The sequence below is a fragment of the Drosophila albomicans genome, chromosome 3, assembly GCF_009650485.2.
Source record: "Drosophila albomicans strain 15112-1751.03 chromosome 3, ASM965048v2, whole genome shotgun sequence".
Taxonomy (NCBI): Eukaryota; Metazoa; Arthropoda; class Insecta; order Diptera; family Drosophilidae; genus Drosophila; species Drosophila albomicans.
Window position 1 is genome coordinate 22,003,148 of NC_047629.2, and position 14,457 is coordinate 22,017,604.

Genomic DNA, 14,457 nt, shown 5'->3' on the forward strand with positions numbered 1-14,457 from the left:
GTAAGAGAGGGAGATCGGGGCAAGGTTGATATGGAGGGGGAGTGGCATTGGAGGCGATTCGAGTGACAGGAAGCTGGGCGACAGAACTGTCATTGATTGTCACACATTGTGTCGAGCCAAGGAAAGTGAGCTGCGAGTGTGTGTCTGTGTGTGTGTGTATGTGTGTTTGAATGTTGGCAACTCTGATTGCCGAAGCCGTAATTGTGCGATGTGCGTTCGCTGCGTTGTTGGTTATGCCAGCTGCCAGCAATCGGCTTATAAATATTGCATGGGCTCTACGGTAAAACGATTGAAAAACAATGCGTTCGCTGACACTAAAGTGGTTCAATAATGCAAACGAAACGCATTGCAAAACAAAGCAGAACAACAACAAAACCAAACGTAAACTCTTCTTTCCCTTTCTTCACGTTTTTCTTTTCGTCCTCTCAGTTTAATGGCAAGTCCTTGCGCCGTCGCATTTTATCGCAGCAGCAACAGCAGCAATAACAATACACTGGGCTGGCTGACTGGCATCTGTACCAACTTCAAATCAACACAGCTGGCACACCTGCTGCAGTCCGCAGTTGGCCACGTGACGTCAATGCAAATTGTACGTCGATTGCAACGACGTTGCGTATACGCACTGTGCCAAAAAGTTGTATTCACCACCAATTTGCATAACAATGGGTTAGCTTAGACTCCTTCCACCTTCCACACACATATATACCCACTCTCGTTAAGTGTGACAATAAATTGCTGTCAAGTTTTATTTATCTATAGCTTTGGCCATTTCCTGTGTGTGGCTCGTGTCCAAGCCAAGCAATAATATGAGCAACACAATTGCTGTAAATGTGAAGCACACTGAGATGCTCTATGAAATGGAGAATTTGTGTACTAGGTTAGGTGTTGGCTACAATTGATGTTGATCAAAATCCATTAAAGTTTTCATTTTCTTACTCTTTAAATGTATTTTCTGCTTACTACTAACTGTTTACATATATTTTATTTTATTTATGTTCATCTTTCTTGTTACTATTTAGTACGAAAAACAGTTTTTGCTAAATGTTATTTATATATTGTTATTTAAAGTTTTTTTTAACTGCTTACTATTAAATGCTTACATGTATTTTATTTATATTTATCTGTTTTATTGTCAGTTTGTTACCAAACTGAATAATTATTTTTGTGTTATTTTAAATTAAATTCTAGTGTAGGAAAATGAATCTGATTTTCTCTTATTTTATTTATATTCTTTCGTAACTTTTAATTAAATTCTTTCTTGCGTAGAGCAAGATAACTCAACTCTAAATATAATTTTTATTTGCAAGTTAAGTTATAGAGTCAAAGAGCAAGCTACAACAACTGAAGGCCTTCCGACTGAGCTTACTAAAGTTTAGTCAGTAACATGTTCACTAAACAACGTATTAATTAAAGTGTTTTACAATACTACTTTCATTACCTAGTGGTTGCATAGAATTGCGCCTTCAACCAAGAAAAAAATACAGGGTATATAAAGCAGCAACTGGCACTTCATCTGCTCATTGCCATTTGTGCTCCGCAGTTGTGGTCAAAATGGCGCTGCCGAGTGCGCTTTATTACCTTTTTTCACTTGTACAAGGCAAATACGTTTTTGTTTCTTGTTGTTGGCCATTTCCTTTTTTCCATTTGTTTTTGTTGTAGTTGTTGCTGGCTCGCTTTCTGTTTTGTCGGGTTCATTGTCTTTTTGACCAGACACCAAAGTGCTAACCAACGTCTGCTATTTGTGTGAGTGAGAATCCTTTTGCCACGTGTATGGGTGTGTGTATGTTTGGTGAATTTGTATGCCTCGCGTGTGCGTGGCAAACAAATAACACACAAAAGGGCAAAGCCAATGGCGGTGGCAGTGGCAAAGGCAATGGAAATCGCAATGGCAACGCCGCACGCTCGTCTCTTCTCCCTCGCTCGTCCATCTCTTGGGCATAATTTGCGTTTAATGAATTGTGCAAAAAGATTTTTATTCACTTAGCTGCACACACACACACACACACACACACACACACACACGTATTGACACACACTCGCAGAGACAGTTGAAGAGGGACACCTCGCACATGGGGTAACAGGAATGTAAGCCGCTTAGCGGCATTTTGGTCTAGCAAATTGAAATGCGCTGCATATTGGCCTCGCCTGGTCCTCAGCATACAATATTTGACAACGGAGCTAATTCCTCTTTATTCCCGATTGCTTTTCGATCAATTATTTAGTCATTAATGTTACTTAGAATGCGTCTCCAATTCTTGGAAGTTTGATCGATGAATTCGTGGACGCGTCCCTCTTTAAATGTGGAATTCGCTTGAAAAATTTCGTCAATGTTAATAATGGTTGTCCATTAGATGAAAACAAAAGAAGCCACCAACAAAAAAAAGCGACTGGATTTCTGCTAATTGCACAAACTGCGTAGCAAAAAAAAAAACCGAACCTAAATCATATTAAATTTTTGGTGCTTTCGCTTTTCGTGAAGCGGAAAATCTTAAAGCATACTTTGCGGTCTTTATTGCCGTGGCAACTTGAGGCGTTCGTTTAACACTTGAGGCTGGCCATCATTCGCATACTCACGCACACACACACACACACAGCTGTCAGTTCATCATTTGAAGTGCAGCAACAACTACACGATGAAGAAGAAGATGAAAACGGAGAAGAAGAAGAAGTACACTTAACACCACATCAACTTAAGATGATGGCCGGCGTGACAACAACACACGCGAACTTTTCAAGATATGCGAACAGTAACAAAGGCAGCCAAAAACACAAACGCATAAATAAATAAAAAAAAAAACAGCGAGAGTGACACAAGCGAGACATAGCATGAGATAGAGAGAGCGAGAGAAAGAGGGGATTGTAAAAGAGATAGAGGGAAAGCGGAAGCTGTAATTTACACAGCCGCTTCACGCTCAATATGAACGTCAGAAACGTTTTGCTGATATCGGCCACATTGGACACGCCCATTGCACGCCTTTATCTGACGTTTTGTGGATGCGTGCCACGGTTGTGAATATCCTGTAAATCCTAACAGAACGGATATGCAAGAATATATAATCATTGGAGTTTCACATAATTTCAACTTTAATTATAAATTATAACATTTTTTTGTACAATATTTTTTTTTGTTTCTTAGATATACAAGCTAAATCTTATAAATTGTGATTCCTTGAATGCATTTTATTTTATATTACTATTTTTAATATGTTTTCCTAACTACTTATAACTATTTTGCTGAATTGGGTTTTACTCAGTATTAATTTGTTTAAACCCAATGGTTATCTAAATAATAATAATAGTTCCCTTCTATTTAAAATAATAATAATAATTTTCTTATGGGTGTAAAATCTGAAAATAATGTCAATTCTATACAAATGAAGGGTATTTTCTGCACGTTCATATTATGTTAACTACATTTATTTTTTTTTTTAGCACTTTGATACGCATTTCAATGCTGCTGTGGCACTTCGTTGTCTTTGGCTCGTGTCGATTGTCGCCTTCCGTTGGCTCAATCATTTTACGTCCCATAAAACATAAATAGAAATCGATGCTCGATGCTCGATGGAGGCATCTCTCCATCTCCTATCTCTCACTCCAGGCTTCCATTGCCACATCCACATTCTTGTGCCGCCAAATTCAAGCTCATGCCCATTCAGTTTCCACAACCATTGGCAGTTTCATTGCCGTTTCGATTGTCATTGTTTCGTCTGCCCAGCGACAATTTGAATTACCAGCACAAAAAAAAAGAAAGCGACGAAGAAAAACAGAAGGAAAATCGCTGGCAAAGGTTTGCCAACACGGAGTAAAAGAGGATTTTTTTTGAGAAGGACTGAAGGCATTGGCATTGAGGCACTTGGCGTATGTCGCACGTATCTGTATCTGTAGTTGTATTTGGGTAGCTGTATTTGTATCTGTATCTGTATCTGTCTGTCGTTAGGTCTGCGGTGCTCCGGCGATTGTTGCCGCTGTCCTTGTCTCGGCATCGTAACGCGCTCCCTAGGGCAACATTTGGCGGTTTTTGCCTGAGGCGAGCAAGTCTATAATGCAGCATTATTTTATGTCGAGCCAAGCAATTTATTGAATTTTCTCCTTCGTTGCCTTGCCCTTCTCTCTCTCGGCGTCCCCGTCTCTGTCTCTGTCTTTATCTTTGCCATGTTTCATTTTGGGTTTTAGCTTTACAGTTTGAGTTTTGCGCTGAAGTATTTTATGGCACTTTTGGGTGAATATCAATAAATTTTTAATACATATGATAAAGTGCGTCAAATGATGATTGAAATTGAGCTTCAACTTCTTCAAGGCAACTTTTGTGTGGTACTCATGTATTTGGTTCGCTTCTTTTTTTTGTCTGCTAATGTTGTTGCAACATGAACTTGCTGCACGTTTTTTGAAAAGGTTTGTTCAATCTTGGATCTATGCAGTAAATTCAATTCACTTTTTGCCTTTGTACTTCGTACTATCTTTTACACTCGACTTTGCCATTTGCCATTTGCTATTTGCCTTTTGCCACTCGCCGCTTTGCCACATGCAACTTGACACTTGCCACTTACCGCTTTACACTTTCCACATTCGTTTGGCCAGTGGAAGTGATAAGAAAAATGCAATTTTCAGCAGCACACATGTGACAAAAGTTGAAGAGTGTAAAGCAGAAGAAGAAGATGGAGGGAATGAGGTGAAAGAAGTCTTGTACTAGCTAAGCAGCTTAGCAGCAGCTGCCTGCTGTCTGTCTGCAGCCTTTTGAAGCAGTCAGTGCCCAATTCAATTGGGGCAATCAAATCAATGGCAAACGCCACTAAATTTGTGATTTTTATGCAAATTTAAACGAAATATTTGCATAGAGTCAGCGGCGGATGGCGGCAACTAAAACTGGGAATGAGACATTGATTGAATCGCTCGCTAACTGTATTCGCTCCTTTCCCATCTCTCTCTCTCTCTCTCTCTTAGTCTCTCGTTATCTATCTCGGCAGCCAAATTTAATTGCTTTAGTGTATGCGTATGCGAATCAACTCAACTCACACACATTTAATTACAACACCGTTGGCAATAATTTATAATACTAATTAAAATTTTGAACACGCACACACTCACATGCGTTCGATCTTGGCACAAACACACATACTCACACACGAAGATATACGCACACAAATAATCAAGGGTAGAAGACACGCCTCTGGCATTGAAAATTTCCATTTGCATGCAGACTACGACAACAGTTAGACAGTCACGTTTTCGAGCGTTCACATGTGTGTGTGTGCGAGCGTGCGAGTGTGTGTGTGTGTGACCTTTATCAATCAAATGTTAATTAAGTTTCAAGTCTGGCAAAGGCAGGCAAAAGGCCACAACCAACTAACAATCCTCAAAATTGCTTCGGTTTGTATCTGTTCCTCCCTTTGGGGCACTTTCAATATGACAAAGCGGCGACGGTGACGGTGACGGCGACAGCTAGTTAAAAATTATTGCGTATACGCCATGTGGCACGCTGTTGTGCGCGAAAAGTGTAATGCGCGCATCAAATAAAATTAGCCACTTGCAACACACACAAACACAGGTCTGTTTGTGCTGTTCTTTTGCTCTGCTCGATTGGCTGTCCAATGTGCAGACACAAAAGCGCAACCGGAAACGGAAATGCTCTGCAGCACATGTCATCCGTTTACATTCTTCCTATATGTTCTGTGTTTCTCCACCACCCCTCTCTGTCTCTCTGACGACATTGTCTAGCTTGTTTGTAATGGTTTTTTGGTTAACATGCGCCCAGATTGATGCGTGGCCAAATTGTACACAGCCGCAAATTGTGGCAATTTCGGTTGCTGTCAACGACTCACACACACACGCTTTTCAAGTGGGAAAAGGCACGTTTTTCTACCAGGCAATGGCCATAGAAATGGCCAAAACAAGACAGTCAACTTGCCACAGGCAGCAACATGAGCTGCAGAAGCAGCAGCAACCAAAGCCAACACAGAAGTCGAAGCTGCTGGCATTGCTGTGGTTTGCCAGCTCTTCACTTGTCACTCTGTCGCTCTGTCAGCTCATCCGTCTGTCAGTCACATTTCGAGTTTATGCATTGGACTGCAGCAAAGCAATTTAAGCACTTTATGAAATCGTATTAAAATGCAATAAATTGTGTTCAAAAATGTTTTGTCTATGACACATAAATGGCGCTGCACTTGGCAAACAAAAAACCAAACACACACACTTTACAGTTGATCAGATTTTGTGTGGTTGAAATCATTGATATAGAAGAGCTTACAGTTTTACAATTAGTCAAACTGGCGTGAAATTACTGAAGTATTATGTAGCGCAACTCTAATATTTTACACTTTATATTGAAGCTAATCTCGTGTGAGTACAATTTGCAGTTTACATTTGTGTGCATTTAACGCCACGTTTATTTATCGCTTGTGCGTTTAAATTTACGTTCTTGCACGTTTCGCAGCTGACACATTGCGTATACGCCACGTATCAGCGGGCAAATGCAACTGCAACTGCAACTGCGATGGCGACGAGTGCATTGTGTGTGAGAGCAAAGTGACAAGAGCAGCAAAGCGAAAGGTCATCGCATGCACCTTGGCATTTGTCTCCATTTCCCGGTCCGTTCCCCTCTCATGTGTGTTTCCTGTTACTGTTACTACTGACACTCACGCTCACGTTCCCCCCACCCACACACACACCTACGCTCTGCTTGACAGTTGTAAATGACAGACGTCAGAATGGCACAAAAGACACCCAGCTGCCAGCTGTGGATGTGTTGCATTGGGATGCAGTAACCTGCAACGTGCAACCACCAAAAAACAAAAAAAAACAACAGAGGAAAAAAAATGTCAGTTGCCATTGCGTTGCAACTTTTTAGCTTCAGTTTCGAGAGCTATTTGATTGCCCCCAAAGAACTGTCAACAACCTTACAAAAGCTTCTATTGATCGCCACACATTTTTCACCTACTGTTATTGACCATTAATCGAAGGCTAATCAGCTTAAAGCTCCTCGCGTTCCATAACTGCATTTGCTGCTGCTCCTAAATGGCTTGGAAAAGTTCTTTGGATCCAGTGCAGGGTAATTGCTCGTGAAGGGACTGTGAAAAATGGCATTTAAATTCGCGTTTTTGGCCCAGTTCGTTCATCTAACTGTTACGGAGCAATCGTAGCATATGTCAAAAATTTGGCCAACTGACTGCGAGAATTGTGCACAACACCAAAAAAAAGCTGAAATGCAATTTGGTTAAAGCGACATGTTGCATGCATATTGAATGCAACACACAGAGTTGAATTTGCTCGCCCTGTCGGTTAACTTAATTCACTCAACTTTTTGCAGTGCACACTAAAAAAATAAAACAAATAAACAGCAACAACTCTGCTTAAAATGTATAAAAATAAGAGCGAAAGAGCGGGAGGGAGTACGAGAGGAAAGTTGAACAAATCGCAAACGAAATAATTGAATTTTCATTTCCGTTTTATGTGTTTACTTCCGCTGCGTGCTTCAGGCAGGCACATTTCATGATTGTGACGGCCCTCGGCACATCGACCTTATAAATGAGGTACGGCTTTCTCAGACTCTGCCCTGTCCCTCCCATTTTCATTCTGATTTCAGCCTATTTGTATACAAAAGCACTCAATTTTTGGCAGGCTTGAAAACTTTTTAAGTCAATTGTCAAAAAGTTTTTAACGTATTTTCAGAGCCAGAGCCCCACACGCACCATTCCCTTGCACCCCAGCGCCCGCCCCTCCAATCATTGTGCAACTGTGCCGCTGTGTCGACTGTTTCTTTATCGTTTTGTTGCGCTGCGAAATTGAAATATAATTCGGTAAAGTTTTGCCGTACGTGGCCATAAATCAATGGCAGCCGAAAAAAGGCGGCCAAACTCAAATTGATTTAAGCCTCAAATGTGTTGTGTTGCGTGTGGGCGTGGTCTGCAATCAAATGAGACACTGTCACATAATGCGGTCAGCATCAGCTTAGCAAACCTTAAGTTCTTGATTAATTCGCCGTTAATAGAGCACAGAAATGATCATATAAAATGCACATAAAGTATTTCCCCAGTTGTCAGTCTTCATTTAAGTAGGATTCACTCGAATGCACAACAGACACTCACTCCATTGCATTGCCACTCTAAGCGAAATGACAGTAACCACAGAACCACCTTCAGCTTCTTCTTCTCGTTTCTACTCTTTGCATGCTGCATAACTCATATCTCATTTTGATGGAAATCTCTCTCGCATAGAGCTCATAACATTTGCATAAACTAAATATGCAACCTTCAGTTTCTGGTTGTAAATTTCACAACTAACCATAAACATAAAAAAACGCAACAGACAAGCGTATTAAACATCAACTAAGGCAGTCGGTGAACCGCAAATCGCGGTTTTTATATTCAGACTGTACCATCTGCTTTTGTCCAAGCATTTGCAATCATCTTTTTGCAGTCTTAGAATTACACAAAAAAAAAACAAAAAAAAAAACGCAAAACGAAAAGCAAATCGAAATAGAAAACTGAAAAGTGAGCAGATGAGTATACGCCATGTTGGCTCATCAAACTAGTTGTCGACTCGTGTCTCGTGTTGCCCGCTTTTGCTGTCTCTAGTTTGCTTGTTGTCTTTGTCACATGTCAAAGGACTCGTGCTTCAAACTGTGCTTATTGCTGCTTCATTTTGTGCTTCTCGGTCGCGTCACTTGCACATTTAATTAAGTTTACGGCACGCTGCACACGTAAAGGACGCAGATCGCAGGTCGCAAGACGCGTTAGGGGAGCGGAGCAGAGCAGAGGGAATGAAGGACGCTATTAATTAAATTGCTTTATACAGTTAAGTCGCCAAGCCGAAAAGTTTGTGTGTCAACAATTGGAATATTAACGAGCCAACTAATGAGAGTTCACAAAAGGCGCCCTCTTTCTCATTCTTCTCCTCTTTCTCTCAGCGTGTGTGCGTGTGTTGGTTTGGAGTGTGCTGCCACCTTGGCAACAGCAACTAACTGAATACTTATTAAATGTTTGCTGTAAGCGACACGCCACCACCTGCACAGCCTTAAGATCAAAGTCAAGTCTTGGCCACGACAAATCCTGCACCCAAATCCTGTCTGGCTGCTGCCGGCGCAGACAACACAGAGTTTTGCCCAATTATTGCTCAACTCTTTGTTTACTTACTTGGCTTGTCTGCGCTGTGCCAAATCCCAACAAATATGCCAATATGGGACTACTGGACTGCTATTCTCGGCTAGAACATGGGTTGCTCTAATAAATATCGACAGGCCAAACGAACGAGTGGCTTTCAGGTTGACGCCTTTTGAAGTGTATTCAACTAACGAACGACGCTACTCAAGCGAGGGTCTCTCTAGCCATAAGTGAGAGGTCTGTTAGTTAATGGTTCAAGTTGATTAATAATACCCGCTAATATAATATATGTTATATATCATACAACCTGAATGGTATATATATATATATATCATTATGCTTGTAGAAAATGTCATGTAGCAGGCAGAAATAGGCAGCTATGTCCGTATGAAATACTAGTTGACAGAGGTGCAATCTAGTATATTTTATATTAAATGACACATTTAGCAGTTAGTAATAACCTTGATTTACTCTATCTTAAGAATAATAAAGTAAATTGGGTTATTTAAGTATTTTTTAGTATAATTTCAGACTGATAACGCATTATATCTTTATACCAAATACATTACTCGGTATATATAAGTATTTTTCGGAATAATGATTTGGTATATTTCAAGAATAATACCGTAATGTTTGACTCTAATTTAAAATTAGAGAGTATCTCACAATCGAGTATACTTTACTATCTTACTTGATTTTGATTGAGCTCGTTAGCTCTCTCGTTAGCTTAAATTTGACAGTATCTTGGAACTGGTCGAGCTGCCCTAACAGCAGTCTATGTGGATGGACTTATTAAACGTTTTACAGACTGCGTTTGACCCCGCACAACATATGGGCATTTTAAATATTTAAGCTGCTTGTCGTGCGCAAATCCAGCAGGCGAATCGACTTATATTAAATACACTCGAGCAACAACAGACAGTTGAAGATAAGCAGCTGCGAGAGCGCGCGCGAACAGCTAGAGGGCATACAATGTGCAAATCCCAGTGCAGCGGCAGCAGCAGCAGCAGTTGCTTCAATTCCAATCCCAATCCAAGCTGGAGATTCGCTCTCCCCCTCTTGGCAGGCAAGGCAATCGCCTTGGCATTTACATATAAGCTGATAAGCAAAGTGCTTCCGCCTCCAACTGCGAGACATTTCACCTCCAACCTCTCCAGCTCTCACCTTTTTCACCTGCGCCGCGAAGTATGCAACAAAATGTAGGTGTGGGTGTTTGTGAGTGTTGTGTTGTGTGTGTTTGTGTCAATATGAAAATGTCGCCAGTTTATGAAATCGCAAGCGTTGAAATTTACATTTGAGGCACGCACTTTACATTATTAATGCCAGACGCTGAAGGCGCAACAACAACAAATTAGTCGCCCAACGGATGTAGCAATGTCTGTGGCAGCCATATTGCTTATGCACATGTGTGTTTGCGTAAGCGTGTGTGTGTGCTTGTGTTGGTAAATGCTTCTGCCATTTGGCAAATGTATCGCATTTCGTTTGTGTGTTTGCATTTTTACGCCTCGCTGAGAATTTTCCAATTTTGCTGCTAATATTTATTAATCAAGTAATAGCAACACACACACACAATCGCATATTCACTTACTCACAAGCACGCACACACACACACACAGAAGCAGTAAGCACAAGCGCTTATGAATATGTGAGTGGGGCACTTGTGTGTGTTGTTTGATTTTTGCACAAAAATTGATTGGAAATTTATAAGCTAAACTTTTTCACAGTATTTTTTTTCTTTTCTGTTCTTTTGGTTTTTCGGTTTTTGTTTTGCGGCGGAATCAGAAGCAAACTTTTTAGCCATTTTCCGTTATTGTTGTTGTTCTTCTTGTTGCTTTTTGTATCCGCTGCCATTCGCAGCACTTGAAAAGGTCGCTACACACACGCATACATATGTATGTTTGGCTATTGACTTTTGAATATTGCCAGCCATATGATGAATTATAAGTGGAAACTTTAACGTGCCAGCCAAAAAAAAAAAACAGAAGTTCACCGGATTTCCATAAAAAAATCATTTGATATACGAGAGTGAGTGTGCGAGTGTATGTACGAGTGTGGCAATAGACTATAGAGAGCAGGCTTTGCTGCTCTCCAAAAACTCACTGTCAAAGTGCGACTGAGAAGCTAAAAAAGTGAAACATTTCAAATCATTCAATGTACAAACCTCGTAACGTGCACATCACAAAAGTGAGTCAATCACAAAAAAAAAATAAAATAAAAAAAAACAACGACTATAAATACAAATCACGAGACAACTGAGATTTATTTAATGTTTTTTAAAAACAAATTGAATTGCATTTTGATTGATACAATTTATATTTTTGTTTTTATTCGTCAGCTCTTTCAGAGTTCTTATTCAAGCATACAAAATCTGGAAATCGGGACAAGCTGCAATTATGGACGACTCGTGGGTTAAATGTTTACTTCTCATTTGTTGTAAGTGATGTGTGAAGCGCAATTCGAGCTTGGTTTACTAATTTTAATGTTTCTTAGGCGGTCTTCTGATGCTGTCTCAACCTATTCTTGCGTTACGCATTAAGCGTGCTGATAATGGAACTGTCAAGGCCGTGTCAGAGGTTTTAAATAAGCCACAGGTTGAGATCATTGTGCCTATTGCAGCTTCTAATGCAAGTGCGGTTCCAGTTCCTGTTCTAGCGACTGCTGCGGTGCTGCAGCCACAAAAGAAATTGGAACTGCAAGAGGAGCTGCCAATGTCCCATGATTTAGCTGAACGCATGTATCGCGCCAAGCGTCGCTTGTCGCCGTTGCCCAAGGACGAATCCGTGTTGCCAAAATCAGTCCACCACGCAGCATATCCCGCACATGTTGCTGCCCCACCTCTTGTATACTACAACAAGATGATTTCGCCGGATGGAAAGCAGGAAGTTAAAGAGTTTCAGCTGCTAGCACCCAACATGGTTATAGAGAGCTTGCAGCGCGATATGAACTATGGTCCAGTACCTGAAATGGGCGGTGTGCTGCTATTGAATGCAGACAGTCGTATGCAAGGCTTGTCCAAGCCAAAACATCATCACAGGCACAAGCCATCGCTGGCTCTGCCGCCCTTTCTGTACATGCTGCAGCAAATGCTGCAGCCGAACTTAAATCTCGACATGGAGATGCCGCAGAGTCCACGTCATACAGACACGCCGATCTATCAATTCCTCGACAACGCTGTGGATAATGCGCTGCACAACAATCATGAGTTAATGGATCGTGTGCTGGACAATCATTATCATGATGAAATAATGGAGAAAGACAAAGAAACTAAGGACCACGAAGAAGACGCCAATGAGTTGTCATTGCAAAAGATCGAACTGAGCAAAGAGGACAAGGCCAAGGACGAACTCTTGGTTAGCTGCCCTATTCACCACGAACATCATGCGAACGCTAATGGGGATGCTATTGACGATGATGTAGTGCTGGTCAACGAGTGTCACATTGTCTAGGTTGAGGACACAGAAAGAGGGGAATATAGTTTAAAAACAAATTTATTAAATTTTAGGTAGGTTATTTTCATAGTTGTATTTTTAATTACTTTTTTGGTTCAATAAAAACTGATATACGCAAAAAAATAAGTATACGTTAATCGATATTAAAAAACATTGCATACTTTTAGGCAGCTCGTGTATTTGTGCATTTAATTTTGCTTTTTGAAACCTATCTACTAGCGATTGAGCCAGTTCGACTTTTCACGTATTTACTTTTAGGGTTTAGATTGCCAATGCCAAAAGGTTTCATTAATAAAAATTGATTTTCCGTATGCCACGACAGCAATGTGCCATAAGAGTAAATAAATTCAACACATACAGACGAAAATACTCATGAAAAAGGTAAAGACAGTGCCCGGCAAAGGAAAAGTTGTGCCTGCTGTTGGTTGTTGGCTGCTAAATGCTGCTAATTTCTTATACAATAAAACTAATGTAAATTGCCACTTGACGTTCGGCACACATTGGCATCTGTTAGTTGTGGCTCTGCGTGTATGTGTGTATACAATACATGGACATTAAATGGAGCACATAATGTGCTGAAAGTCAGAAGAGCATTGAAAGACAAACGAAGCAAACCCAATGCCAAGCGAATGTCATGGGTGCTTTAGCTACAGCATAAATACAAATTTGCTTTACAAATGCACGTCACTGAATGTGTACAGGAGTGTGATTGTGTGTGTGTGCGTGTGTGTATTTGTGTGTTGATGTGTGGATGTTGCCTTAAGTGTACATTCAATGTACATAAGTGCATACAAATACTCTGGGGGAAACCATTATACATAAGCTTATATAACAAGCAAACGTGCGTTACTCTGTGTGTGTGTATTTGTGACTGTGCATGTGTATGGGTGTGTATGTGTGTGTGTCTCAGTAGTAGAAAAGTGCAACGCAGCATTCGTAAATTGCGTAGCTGCACTGCCATTGTCCCTGGGGTGTTAACTGAAGTGTAAATGTGAATGTATGGCCAAGCTTGCCTTACCCAACACCCTTTCAACAACTCCTCCTCTAAACTAAACCAACTGTTGGCGAACTCATGCACCCTCTTATATTTTTATTTACTATTGTAAATAATAAATTCAGTCAGCAGAAGGAGAGACGCTTCTATGAGCGTAAGGAGTGCATTAGCTTGCGAAATACTTGAATTATGATTTCAATGGTAGCCAATAAACAAAAAAATTGAACCATAATGCATAGCATGGAATGGACTTACAACAGGCTGGCAAAATATATAGAGAAGAATTTCATTTCTACTTCAATTTAATCAAATTAAATTCGCTTTTAAGTGAATGACAACAAGCAACAGCAGCATTAGAAGTATTTTGAACTTGCTGACAAAAATAAACAAAATGAAACACAGACAAAACGAATCGACGGCTTTTGTTAATCTTTTTGTTGGCTGCTTTCAAATTTATAGCTTCATTATGAGGCACAACAAAGGCAAGTGGAAGTCAGGAGAGCGAGAGATGAGAAACATCCATAAGCAGGCCATCAGAAGGAGCGTTGCCAAGGCTTCCATTTGCCATTCAGTAAAGTTGTTGCTATTGCTATTGCTGTTGCTGTTACTGTTATGGCTGTCATTTGGCAGCTTGTAATTATGCTTGCCACAAGTTGTTGCCAAAAAGTTGTTATCTAGATTTCATAGTCAAAAACCATGACGGCGGCGGCCAGCATCAAATTCAATTGAACTGTTGAGTCAGCGGCAGCAGTATCAACTGAAAAGTCACTGAGCAAACGCGTTTCCCTTTTCTTTAAGTCCATTAAAGCTAATTTGCGAAACACTCCAAACTTTACGTATTCAACTGCAAAGCATTTTCTAATGGCGCAATATACTATATACAATAGTTGTATACAATTAATGGAGAATGCTTGATGCT

At 40.5% G+C, this 14,457-nt stretch overlaps 1 protein-coding gene across 1 annotated transcript; it reads left to right on the top strand.

Annotated features, from left to right (window-relative positions):
- Positions 1-11,140: 11,140 nt before the first annotated feature.
- Positions 11,141-12,670, top strand: LOC117571201 (uncharacterized). The gene is made up of 3 exons (XM_034253246.2): positions 11,141-11,279; positions 11,431-11,528; positions 11,586-12,670. Exons 2-3 carry the CDS (start codon positions 11,489-11,491, stop codon positions 12,539-12,541), a joined length of 996 nt encoding a protein of 331 aa, XP_034109137.1. The 5' UTR covers positions 11,141-11,279; positions 11,431-11,488; the 3' UTR covers positions 12,542-12,670.
- Positions 12,671-14,457: the final 1,787 nt, after the last annotated feature.